The sequence below is a fragment of the Rhinolophus sinicus genome, chromosome 8 (assembly GCF_057876585.1).
Source record: "Rhinolophus sinicus isolate RSI-liver-muscle chromosome 8, RSI-T2T, whole genome shotgun sequence".
NCBI classification, from domain to species: domain Eukaryota; kingdom Metazoa; phylum Chordata; class Mammalia; order Chiroptera; family Rhinolophidae; genus Rhinolophus; species Rhinolophus sinicus.
In genome coordinates, this window is record NC_142508.1 from 72,780,189 (window position 1) to 72,792,614 (window position 12,426).

The 12,426-nt window shown below is 52.6% G+C and overlaps 1 protein-coding gene across 2 annotated transcripts in view; it reads right to left on the bottom strand.

Annotated features, from left to right (window-relative positions):
• Window positions 1–5,813: 5,813 nt before the first annotated feature.
• Window positions 5,814–12,426, bottom strand: part of CPNE2 (copine 2) — a 44,873-nt gene continuing 38,260 nt past the window's right edge. The window contains exons 15-16 of one of the 2 annotated variants that reach the window (XM_019754189.3): window positions 7,640–7,876; window positions 5,814–6,378 (exon numbers count right to left, since the gene is read on the bottom strand). In XM_019754189.3, coding sequence (XP_019609748.2) covers window positions 6,271–6,378; window positions 7,640–7,876 — 345 coding nt within the window. In that variant the 3' untranslated portion in view covers window positions 5,814–6,270. The remainder of the gene's footprint in view (window positions 6,379–7,639; window positions 7,877–12,426) is intronic. The other variant, XM_088800343.1, reaches the window with a different exon arrangement.

Here is a 12,426-nt window from a genome sequence, read left to right on the forward strand (position 1 = left end):
GCGAGGGGGTCAGGGCCCAGCAGAAATTCCATTAGAAATGCCCCGGAAAGATAGGCACCAGCTGGCTTGCAAAGGGTTTGGGTTATGTTGCTTTCTTGTTTTTTTTTTTCCCTTTTTTTTCTTTCTCAGCAGCACAGAGAAGCAAGGGCCATTATTGGACTCGTATTATTTAAACATTGTATTCTGATGTGAACAGGGTGTTTGGTTATACTGCATTGTGGAGCGTGCGGGGGGAGAGCACTGACTCAGGTAATGAAATGGCGCAGTCCCCTGGAACTGTCCAGTTCTTGATGTTGTGTGACTAAGATTAAAAACTGCATCTGCTGGGGGGTGTCACTTAACACTCATCATTCATTGTGAAGTTTGCGCTTACTCTTGGAAAACGTATTCCTTCTCCTCCCTCTGTCTAATTCCATTTAAGACTAAACCTTTGAGAAACAGGACTTATTTCATCATAGCCAGAAATCAGATGTGCTAGTAGGGATGTGACCGAGAGGACTTACTGTGGGCCGTTCCTGGGATCCTAACAGTGGGACACACCTGCATATTCTGACTGTGCTCTATGCGCTGTTGAGGTCTCTGTTTCATACATTCATAGTGTAGCTTCCAACTAGGGGAGTTATTTCTAGCTTAAAGGTGCTGCCCGTGTCCTTTCCTCTTCTTCTATCTGCTGCCCCCTGCTCTTTTCCCTTCCCACACGGAGCAGCTCTGCCAAGACCTAGAGGTACTGCTCCACCTCTGTCTCATAAAGGGAGGGAGGGAGACAAGGTATGGAGGCCTCAAGTCGTGGGCTTTAAAAAAAAAATCTGTAGGCCCCTGTGCTTCAGGAGAATGGGCCTGTGTGACTCTTTCTTCCCCTGGGTTCCTACGTCACTTGTTTCTGCTTCCTTGGGTGTGAGACGGAGAGAGACACACACAGAATGTGTTGACACTGTGATGCTGGCAGGCAGAGAAGCTACTCAGTTTTAATGTGGGCAGAGAGGCCCCTGGATCTCATCCAACCCACTCCTTTTCCCCTTCCAATGCACTGACATTCTGGTGCCCATTGGCAGATGGTGACTTCCCTTCACCCATAACTGATGCCTCGTGCTTCTTCCTCCTCTTCAGAACGACTGTGCTAATTGTTCCTGACTGTCAGTACAGGCGCGTCAGCTCCATTCTAACAAACAAGGCGTTTAGGTAAAACTGTGTAGGCTCCTTCTGCTCCTCTGCTTCGCTCTTCGTGCGGTTGTGCTGTCATTATTCACGACTGTACCCAGAGCAACCTCGAATCCTTTCAGGAGGCAGGCTGAGGAGTCAAAGTCACCCTCTTCATGTGGTTTGACTTTTAAGAGGCCATTACGATACATTGTGGTCTCTGTTGATGTTGGAAGAAGTTGACAGAGGGTTGCAGGAATTTAAAACATACTTAATTGGGAAGCTAATAAACCCGTCAGAGAGTAACATCTTGCTTTACCTGTGCCAAGTCCTGTGCTCCCAATTCCCTCCCCATAACCGTAACAGCTAGATTGTGTCGAGAAGATTGAGGCTCTTCAGACTGAGAGTTCTGTTAATGGTGTCTCAGGCGAGATGGAGAATCACCCGTGATCATTTCATCGTGTTCTGTTGTACCCATTAGTGTAGAGTGTTGGAACTGAAACACGTTCTGTGGAACCAGGAATAGCAAAGCAGGACCTGGTCTGTCTAATAAAGGAAGCAGCCTTATCCGAGGTAAACCATGTGCTTCAAACCCAAAAAGGAAGAGAAAAGAAATGGCTGCAAGGAAACACTTCTTTAAACCATAAAATACAGCACTCTTGCCTTAATAGATAATTGGGGTTTTATAACTATGACGGGATAAAAACAAAGTTTGTGGGGGTTTCTTTAAACCTGCTTACATTTTCCCGAGTGGTCGTATTCTTACAACTCTTGAACTAGGCTAGGGAAAAAGCTCGTCTAGGAGGAATCCTATTGCCAGCTCTATTTGGACTATCTAGTTTGTGTCACACTGCTCTCTCAGTCACTTCCTGTTGCCATCTACCTTTGGCCCTGTCACCTAACTTGGTGGGGAGAAAGGGAGTATAAAATTCATAGTATCCACTTTCCATGTGTAAAGAGCAGGGAGGCCGATGTGATTGGCCCTAAAGAGGTGGTTGCTGACCTGTTTTATGTATGGCTTCCTTGGCCCCAGGCCGCGGCTTCTCAAATTCAGAGGGGTAGGGGGAGCTTGAGCTTTTTTCAGGAGCACCCTAGACGGAAAGTCGAGCCCTTAACTAGGGGTGACCCTGGCTTGTCCCTTGCATCTTTACTTCTTTCACTCTCCACTTCAAGCATCCTTCCCTTCCGGCTGCATTCTTTCTACCCAAGAGATAAACTTCATTTGCCTAAGACTTTCCCCTGCTTCTGCTTCTCCTTCCTGGAAACTCGGCTTACTTCCACCTTCCATGGACATACCATCGTGGTTATGAGCTTGGAGCCAGACATTCACTAGCTGGGTCACTTGGGGCAAGGTCTTTAACCTCTCTGGGTCTCCATTTCTCCCTTGGTAAATAGGAATAATGATACCAGCTTCCTCGCAAGGGTGAGATGATCTAGATGAGATAGTTGGTGTGGTAGCTGGCACCGGTGCTCAGTAAACGGTCGCCATCTTGTTAGTACTGACTGTCGGCCTCCCGCTTCTACATAGGGTGCCCAGCGCTTCCAGTAATGATGATTTGTGGCAGGTTTATCCATCCTGGCTTTCCTCAGTTGCAGCTAGAACACTGACAGGATGAAGGGTCAGATGTGGTTGTCAGAGCCCCAACCACCAGCTTGTTTTGTGTGCTTCCCTCTTAGCTAAATGTTAATTGCTCAGGCACACCCGGTTCCTTGGCTCGGATGTCCTAGCCGTGGGTTATGGCTCAGCTGTCATCTAAGCCCCTCTAGAAAAACAAAAAGGAGAGCTCAGTGGCAATGCACCATCGTTTGGACTTGGGCATTTTCTTGATGTGCTGGCATGCTCAGCCCACTTAGCATGGATTGCAAGTTCTGCTCGGTGGGAGACTCGAGTCTTGGCAACACCTTTGTAGTCACACATTCATGCCTTAGTGATGCTGGCAAGGGTTGGCAGCTTGCTCCCTTACCTGCTGGAGCGATGGTGTGGAGAGAGAGGGAGTGTCACAGCAAGAACAGGCAGAATGTGGCCCCAGCATTGGAGCTTCGCAGAGGAGATGGGCAGCAAAACACACAGCCTCCACTCAGCGTTAGACTGTTGGCAGGGCTTCTCCCATACATTTTAGTGCGAGTCATACACCTCCCTGTCCTTTGTGTTGATTTGTTTCCCTCAGTCTGGACCGAGGGCCTGCTGTGTACATGCCAGGCACTGTTTGCGACATACACAGACCATTTTTGTGGACTGTAGTGTCTTTCACCCTGAAAACAGTCCTGTGAGGCAGCCCTTCTTTACCTTTTGTGGAGAAAACTGAAATTCCTGGTGGTTCAGTGATTTGCCTGGGTGACGGCCAGGTGACAACAAGCATTTTAATTTGAGCCTTTAACTCTACCCCTGGCTTTCTGCAGTTTCAGTGACACTTGTCAATAAATGCCAGTGCTCAGTCCTCAGTGGAGGTAATTTCAGGGTGAAGGAGTCTTACAGTCAGATTTCCAAGTTTACTTTCAGCCTACTGTTCATGTACAAGAACCAAGTAGCAGCACCAGGGTTTGGTTTATTTGGTTTTATTGAGATATAATTGACATATATTGGTTTCAGGTGTATAACATAATCAGTATTTGTATATATTGTGAAATGATCAATCACCACACAGTTATAAAACATTTTTATCTTGTAACAAGTGCTTTTAAGATCTACTCTCTTAGCAACTTTCAAGCATATAGTACAGCATTAACTATAGTCACCATTACACCCCCAGGACTAACTTATTTTGGTTTGCTTTTTTTTTTTTTAAGTGGTGTTTTGGCCTGGTCAGGAGTTCAGGCGCATTGCTGTCCCGTGAACTCAAGCCAGCCAGGAGTAGAGGGCTTGCTTGACGACCCACCCAACCTCGGGCAGAGAGGGGGAAGCAAAAGCAGAGATGGCTGGGTCTCCTACGTGGAGTGGGAAGTGGGGGCTGTGGATACCACACCTGAGGTAGGTGGGTCCATAATGTTGAAACACTGGGCCTGGACCCTGGTGGAAGGCAGGGGCTGTGCCTTCACGTGACCCAGACTCCCCAGTTTCACTAATCTGGTAAATTACTCACATGGGGAAGTGTAAGGGAGAGGTCTGCATGAGATGTGGTCACCCCAATACTGCGTCCCACGAAGGGTAAGGAGAGGATGTGGGGCTGGGAGGAGAAGGCTGCTCCCCTGGAGAAGCCTCTGGTCAACCAGAACTTGACAGATTATCCCAGGCCGGGCTGGGTACAAACTACTCTGGATGTCACATTCCAGCTAGGCTCACATCAACTGCCAAGCAGGAGGGTAGACCAGAAGTCTTGTGCTGCTATTTCGATCAACACCCAGTCTTGCAGCCATTCTGAGCAAGAGCTAGGCCTGAGCTAAAGTTGCCAGATGCACTGGTCCTGGGACTCCATCCATGTGGCTGTGATTTCCCAAAGGTCCTTGGGGGGGATTTGGGGCTCCGTGCAGTCCTGCAGCCCTCTCTGGAGAAGTGAAGGTGTCCCTAAAGGATATTTCAGCTGACTTTTGAGGGCCACAGAATCAGCAGAGGCATTGAAAACTTAAGATGAGGATAGATAGCCTTCACTCGCTCCCACCAGATAAGCACCAGCTCCTGAGTTTACCAGGCGCCCCGAGGCAGGAACCTGCCTAGTGCACAGCCCAGGTCTAGCAGGTCCCTAGTAAGAATTACCTGGAGGAGGAACTCGAGGTAAGAGACTTCCCCGTTTCAGCGGAGAGGAAGGACAAACTAGCAGCTTGAGCAGAAGACCCTTGCAGGGTCGAGGGAGGACATCAGTTCAGTGGAACAAGTGTGGGCTCTGGAGTCTGCCAGCCCAGATCTAAGTTCTGGCTCTGCCTCTAACAGGTTCGATTAGCGTCTCTGCTTGTTCCCTCCTCTCTGAAATGGTCATTGACAGGCTGTTGGAAGAGTTCATCAAGATAATGTCCGTGAAGCACTTAACACAGAGCTGGAGACATAGTGCTTAATATAAATGTCAGTTCTTATTGGTGATACACGAGCCTGTGGCAAAGGGGCTGCTGGGACTCCCAGGGGGAGGTGGATAAAAGAGAAAGATGTGTTATATGCAAGAGGAGGGAACGGAGAGGAAGGCTGGGGTTTCGGAGACTGGTCCCCTGGCTGGTTTCATGAAGTTGGGCCTGAATCCAGAGAGACACGCAGTAAAAACCAGTGGCTGTTAGCAGGGCCCGAAGCAGCCCTGTTCAGCATCCTAAAGCTAAACAGCCTTTCACACTGCAGAGCACAGGGCCGACCCCAGTGTCTGGGAGACCTGAAGGAGGAGCAAATGGGTGACAGCATCAGCTGGGTGTGTGTGTGTGTGTGTGTGTAAGGGGGATGGGAGGACCTAGGACAGAGTGTGGACCAAGAGGAAGAAGGGGGGACCGTGTGCTGGCTGGGTCAGCGTGTGGGCTGTGCAGGGGCCAGAAAGCCTGCCATTTTTGGCGGAGGCCTGTGCATTCTGTTCACATACTGAGCATGTCCACTGCCAGGTTCTGTGCCAGTTTAACAAATATTACTGCTCATGTGGAATGCAGGTCCCCAAGTAGAAGTAACGGCATTGCCCTCACAGGCTGGCTGGAGGAAAGAGGTTTTCGTGTTCATTTCCCAAATCAGTGAGCCTATCGGGTCCCGGCTGAGGAAGGAGCTGACACAGGGATGTCTGAAACTTCTTTATTACCCTGAGATAACAAATAGGACATGGTCACAGTATTAAAAAACAGCGCATGAACCGGGCAGGCTACGATGGTGTGTCCTGGGCACACATTCCTCAGAGTCGGCAGCTAGTTACTTGGAAAAAGCCAGTTATGATTGTAAAAATTTTATTCTCTTTAATAACAATAATTCCACGAAAAGTATACAAAGTACATTCAATACTTAAGAGTGGCAAGGGTGGGGAGAGGAGGAGAGGAAGCCGGTTTGGCCTGGAAGTATCATCAGTAGACTCCAACAAAGGAAGCCCAGCTGGGCTGAGGGAAGTTGGGCGTGGAGGTCTGATTGTAAAAAAAAACATGTGGATCGGTTTAAAAAAAAAAAAAAAAAGGCCACCCACAAGGAAGCAGGGTGAGCGTGCATATTCCTGGGTGGGGAGGCCCAGCTGGCATGCTGCTGCGGGCTCAGGCGGGCTCTGAATTGGTGGGGGACAGGTTTTTATGCTTGAAATACTGCACAACTTGTTGGGGCAACTCCGCCAGCACAGCTTTGGCCAAGGTCTCTTTTGCTGCCTGCAGGGTCCGGGGCGTGAAGAGAGGAGAGAGTAAGGATTAGTGCCCAGAAGTGAGGGGCACCATGCCCAGAGAGCTGCTACAGAGGTGTGCTTGGAGGACAGCAGCAGGGTTGAGGCCCGTGGCCGTCCAAAACACGTCCCTGTCCACGCCTGAAATCCCACTGTTAGCACGGCCTGCCTTACGTTAAGTGTAACTCTTCGCTTGAGCACTTAAGAGGCCCGGGAGTAACATTTTAGGGAGAATTTGTCTGTGGGAGGCTTTTTGGTGGAGGCGAGCTGCACAGCCTGTTCACCTTGCAAACACTTCCTGAGCACCTTGGCCGGAACAAACACCATGACTGTCTGCTTCACTGCTGAACGTGCAACCACAGGTCACGCACAGGAGGTGCTCGGTCAACATCCCGTGCATGAGTGGTGGCCGATGCCCAGCAATTGTCCTCAGGAAGCTAATGAGTCAAACCACCTCACGTAAACCCACAGGTACTGTGCAGAGATACGAGGACCACTGGGTCCAAATCAGTGGTCAGTTCTTGCTGGGACTGGCTCCCAGGATCTGAGCCAAGGTACCGGAGAGGCCCTTACGGCTGAGAACTGAGGCCCAGAGCGGTCAAGGACTGGTCCAAGGCCACACGGTGCCTCTGGCAGTATAGGGATGGCATCTGGGGATGGCATCTGAGGGGCTGTGCTCCCTCGGGCTCCTTAAGGGCCCAGGTGCCAGGCAGTGACCAGGAAGCCATTCCCCAGCCTCCTGGGGGCAGACCTCGGGCCACCTGCAGATAGTGCCAGAGCCAGTTCTAGGAGCCAGGTGGGGTCCCCAGTAGCCCCTGCAGGGGACCTTAGGGAGAAGAGGTAAGATGGGCTGGTTTTCCATCTGTGAAGTGAGGCTGAGGGAGGGGGGATTACCACAGAAGCCTCTCTCAACTCTGGACCTTGCCCTCTTCCCTCTATGTCTTGGAAATCTGCCCCACATGGATACGTGACTTGGTCAGGGTTACAGGGCAGGTCCTCTAGGAAAGCCTGCCCTGGAGCCCCAGTCTGGATTCCATCAGCTCGCTGAAGCAAGTGCTCACACGCGGCCTCACCAGCCTCACTGGGGCAGGGCCTGGCGTGGCACTGAGCACATAGTAGGCCCTCAGGAAGTGTAGTCAGTGGAGCTAAGGGGAGAGGAGCCTAGGACTGGGCAGACCTTCCTTGTTGGTCATCACTACAGCCTTTGGGGTCCTGTACCCGGCCCCTCCCCAGCCTGGGCCCACACTCACATTGCGGAACTCGCGAAATGGCACGAACTGCACGATATCACGGGCTGCCTCCTCCCCCGTGTGGGAGCGCAGCGTGCGGCTGTCCCCATCCAGGAACTCCATAGCCGCGAAGTCAGCGTTACCCACACCCACGATGATGATGGACATGGGCAGCTTGGAGGCCTGCACCACAGCATGCCGCGTCTCCTCCATGTCGCTGATGACCCCGTCCGTGATGATGAGGAGGATGAAGTATTGCTGCAGGATGAAGTCGGCTGGCACTCAGCAGGGCTCTGAGGCCCCTGGCCCCCCTTCCTCCTCCCTCCTATCCCAGTGCCCCCCCAAAAGCCCTCTGACCCCTTGGAGGAAGGTGGCTCCCCCAGCTGTAATCAAATCCCAGCCACCTCCCATGGCGCCCTGGGCCCTCCAGGCCTCTGATCTATTTAAACCCTGACCCGGTCACGGCTGGAGCCGACTGCCCTCGTCCTGCCCTGTGTGTTATCTTGGGCTCCCCAGCTTGAGACTGAAGGCCTGGCTTTGCCAGTTCCCACACTGGGACTCTGACTTCACTCTGCACCTCAGTTTCTTCATCTGCAAAGTGGGAGTCGCTGCACCTCTGAGAGAGAACATGCATGCCTGCACATGTGGCAGCTCGCTGGTTAACAGCTGCATTCTTGGCAGGCCCTTGGCTGGTGAGGAAGACCACTGGCTGCCAGACGGCGGGAGCGGCCTCCCCGCTCCACCTGCACACAATCCCCACGCTCCGGCTACGCTCCGGCTCAGACCCTGTGAGCACACAGGACCCTGAGACGCCTTGCAGGAGTCAGGTGACGTGAGTGGGCCCAGCTTGGGGGAGGACGGTTACAGGACCCCGAGAGCCTAGCAGGTCATGTAGGCCGGCACTTCGGATTGTGGGACTCGGCCAGTAACAAGCAGACTTGGGGTCACACACCAGAGAGCACTCAGTCACAGTGGGAAGGCTGTTGGTCCTTCAATTCTACAAACTACCCAGGAGAACTCTCAGGTTGGTGCTAGTGTGTCTTTAACGCCTCTCTACCATTTGTAACCTTATTAACAAAGAGGAGGCAGGAAGCTCAGAACTTAGGGGACAATAGTCTCTAGCTAGCCTTGAATACCACTATACAGTTTCTTGTATACGGAGGGTGCCAAAAAGTATGCACATTTTAAGAAAGGAAAAAACTTTTAAAATTAATAATACATACTGATAACAAAAGATGACTACAAGTCACGTGCATACATTTTTTTGGCTCCCCCGGTATTTATTTCTATTGCTACTCTCTATGGCAAGTGACCACTAACCTCTCCCAGTGCTTTATAAAGTTTCTTTATAAAATTATTTAAGTGAAAAAAAGACTGAATAATTAGTGTGGGTGATAGGTGGCTATAGCATAAACTGCCCAGGTGGGAGGTGAGTGAATGAAGGTCAGGAAAGCTCCCTGGATGACCTATGGAGGGGGAGGGGTCCCTGGGATTCCAAGCTGGCTCTGACCTCGTTTTCATTGGCTGTCCTTAGCCCCCTGTACCCCCTTTTTGGGAACTCGGTTATCCCCATCCATAAACAGAAAAGCCCTTGTGGCCCTAATATTCTGTTCAGGGCTTTGGCCTTGTAGTCTGACCCTGCTGATTCTCAGGAGAGGAAACGGGCCCAGACTAGTCAAGGTCATAGAGCTCAGGCCAAAGCTAGGCCTCAGGTCAGCCCTCGGCCACCTTTTCACTTATTTGCTCCCTGGGGAACGTACAGAGGATACAAGTTCAGCCCCCTAGGATGCCTTATTCTCCTGCGTGTCCCCCAGGAGAATGGGAGGAGGGTGAGACTCGTGGAGGCATGGACCCCACCATCCTAACCCCAGCTCTTGGCCGCAGTAAGCCAGCTCCTCCTGCACTGTGCCTTTAAGAGATCAATCCCTTGGCTAGGGATACCTGTTGCTATGGAGATGGCAGCCTGAATCCCTGCAGTGGAGGGCTGCTGCTGCCAGCCCCCCATCCCTAGGGTTGGGGAGGGGCCCATATGCCCATGTAGACCCTTGTTCCCCCACAGCCCACCATCGTCCCAGCACCCACCTTCCCTAAGTGGCTCTCTAACCCCACTATCATCTCACCAGAAATAGTCCAGGGCAGTATTTCTGGGGCACCTCAGCTGGCAGGAAGGAAGGCACTGAGAGGCCTGGCAGTAAGGAAAATGCTTGGCCTGGTCAGCTGGCCTCACCACTCAGTGGGTGGGACTGGTCTCTAAGCCCCTCCCAGCTCAGATTGCCACCTGCCACCCTCCTCCCTTCATGGCTCCCCTTCCAATCAGCCACACGTCTACACTGGGAGACTTGGAACACACCAGCCTGGGCCTCCCTCCGAGCCTTGGAGCCTTCTTTCCCGGGGAGGTGGGCACAGATAGGGCCTGGGTTCCTGCACCGACAGGGTGAGGAAGTCCCTGCTAACACACAGACACTCCCTGTCACCCGCACCCTGTGATGCTCCTTTTAGGGATGGGATGGGCTGCATGAGGCTCTGCTCTGCTCAAGGCCTCCCAGATGGGATGGCACAGTCTAGATTCTAACCCCAGCCTGGCCAACTCCAACGTTGGAGCTCTTCCACAATGTCCTCTGCTGCCGACTGGCGTCAGCGGCCTGCACCCTCTCACCCAGCACCCCAGTGTCCGGGATAGCAGCCCAGGGCAAGGCTCCGAGTCATGGCACTGGACTTTAACCCTTGTGTGCAAACCACCCAGTCACAAGGCCTCCACCCATGTGCCCGGCCTCAGCTTGGGGTCAGCAGGCTGGGCTAGTCTTGGCAATGGGTGTGCAGCGGACAAGTCCTGGGCTTCCTGCCCATCTATCGCATGCAGAGCCAAGGTTACCCAGGCATTTCTAAGGTCCATTACAACCCCAGGAGTCCCCGGCCCACCCCAAGACAGTTCAGAGGGGAGTCAGGAGGGGGCTGTAGGAGAAAGGGGGGAGTTGGGCAGGAGGAGGTGGGAAGGGGCTCTGCTGACCCACAGACATTCCTGGCCTATGCTACCCCAAGCCTTCCCACCTCCACGTGGGCCTCTCCTGGTTCACTTGCACACCCTGCAGACCCTTCCCAGGCACAGCTCCAAGTGCCATCTACCTGAGTGTGTCTGCTCCATCCCAAGCACACGAAGGCCCTTCCCAGCCCTGAGCTCTGCCTCCACTGCCAGCACTGCCCCCTGGGGTGGGCTCCTCGGATACTTCTCTCCCCCGACACCCCAAGCGCTTGCTCCTTGGGGCAGCCCCTTGCACCTTCTCCTCCATCTCACGGGCCTGGCACCCTGTCCCTGCTCCAGAAATGTAGCCGATCACTGTCAGGTCAAATGCAAACTCCCAACACAATACCCCAAGGATGGAGTATCCTTTGCCTTCAGCAGGGGTTCTTCTGGTTTCTAGAACTGTACATAGCCATTTGCCCTAATCCATTTAACATGTGGTTTGATTGATAAGAACTCGACATGACCACAGTAGTCCCAGGAAGAGTCCGGGAAGTTGCACTCCCTGACATATTTCTGAGAAGTTGGCTGCTGAAGACCCTGGGGGTAGGAGTGGAAGGGAGCAAATTCCCAGAATCCTGGCTGCTTCTCAGCTCCCCCACTACAGACACTTAGGAGACAAACCAGAATGGGCCATGGACAAGATGGGCCAAGTCTTAGGGCCCAGAGCAGAGGGAAGAATGAAAGCCCCATGACAGGAGTCCCCCCCGCCCCACCGGAACCTCTTAGCACCCTTCAGTGGCTCCCGATGCCCCCGAGAGAAAGTCCAGATTCCTCACTGGCTTCAAAGACCCTGTGGGAGTCGGCTCACATTTTTCAATCTCACCTACCCCCAACTCACCCGTCCTACACCACACACTTTCCTTCAGTTATGCCCACAATCCATGCCTCCAGGCCTTTGCATATGCGGTGCCCTCTGCCTGGGCATCACACGCACACACACACACATTTACAAGGCTAACTCTTAAGCATCCTACACGTCTCAGCTTGAACACCACTTTTCCAAGAAGCCTTCCCCGAGCCCTCTGTCTGGGTTAGGTGCCACTTTTACGATCCTGTGCTTCTGGCATCACAGCTGCTGCTTCCTGAACTGGCTCCCCACTAGACCGCGGGCTCTGGGAAGACAGAGGCCGTATCCTGAGCATCACACTCCCCTCAGCGCCGTGCAGAAATATGCCTGGTAAAGATGTGTTGTATGAATGAACGGAGAGTACAGCCCTGCCTAGAGAGATGCTTCCTACCCCCTGCTCCCAATTTCCTGTATGTGGGTGTGCGTGCATGTGCGTATGTCTGGGGACAGGGAGGGTGAAGCCACACCAAGTATTCCCCTGAAAGTGGCTGTATAAAAGCATCAGTCAATCCACCAATTATTTTTTGCGTTGGGCCTAAATGTGCTCAGCATCGCCAAATGCTGGCCCAAGAGGTGTCCTCAGAAGATTCAGCCACCCACATTCACTGAGTGCTTATTGTGTGTCAGGTACTGTGCTGAGCAATTTATGTGCTGAGCTGGCTGAATCCTCACAATGCTTCTATTAGGCAGGTAATGTTCCATCATCCTCATTGTTCAGGTGAGGAAACAGGTTCAGAGAGCTTAAGCAACCTGCTGTGGGTCACACAGGCAGGAAGTGGAAGAACTGGGGTTTGCACCAGGTTGATGGGCTTCTGGAGCTTGGGGCTGAACCATCAGACAGCCCCACCTCCCCCACCTCCAGTGCAAGGTGAGACCTGAGGCAGAATACAGGCAGGAGGTGGAGACGGGTAGGTATCTGTTCTTGGACATCGTGGGAGA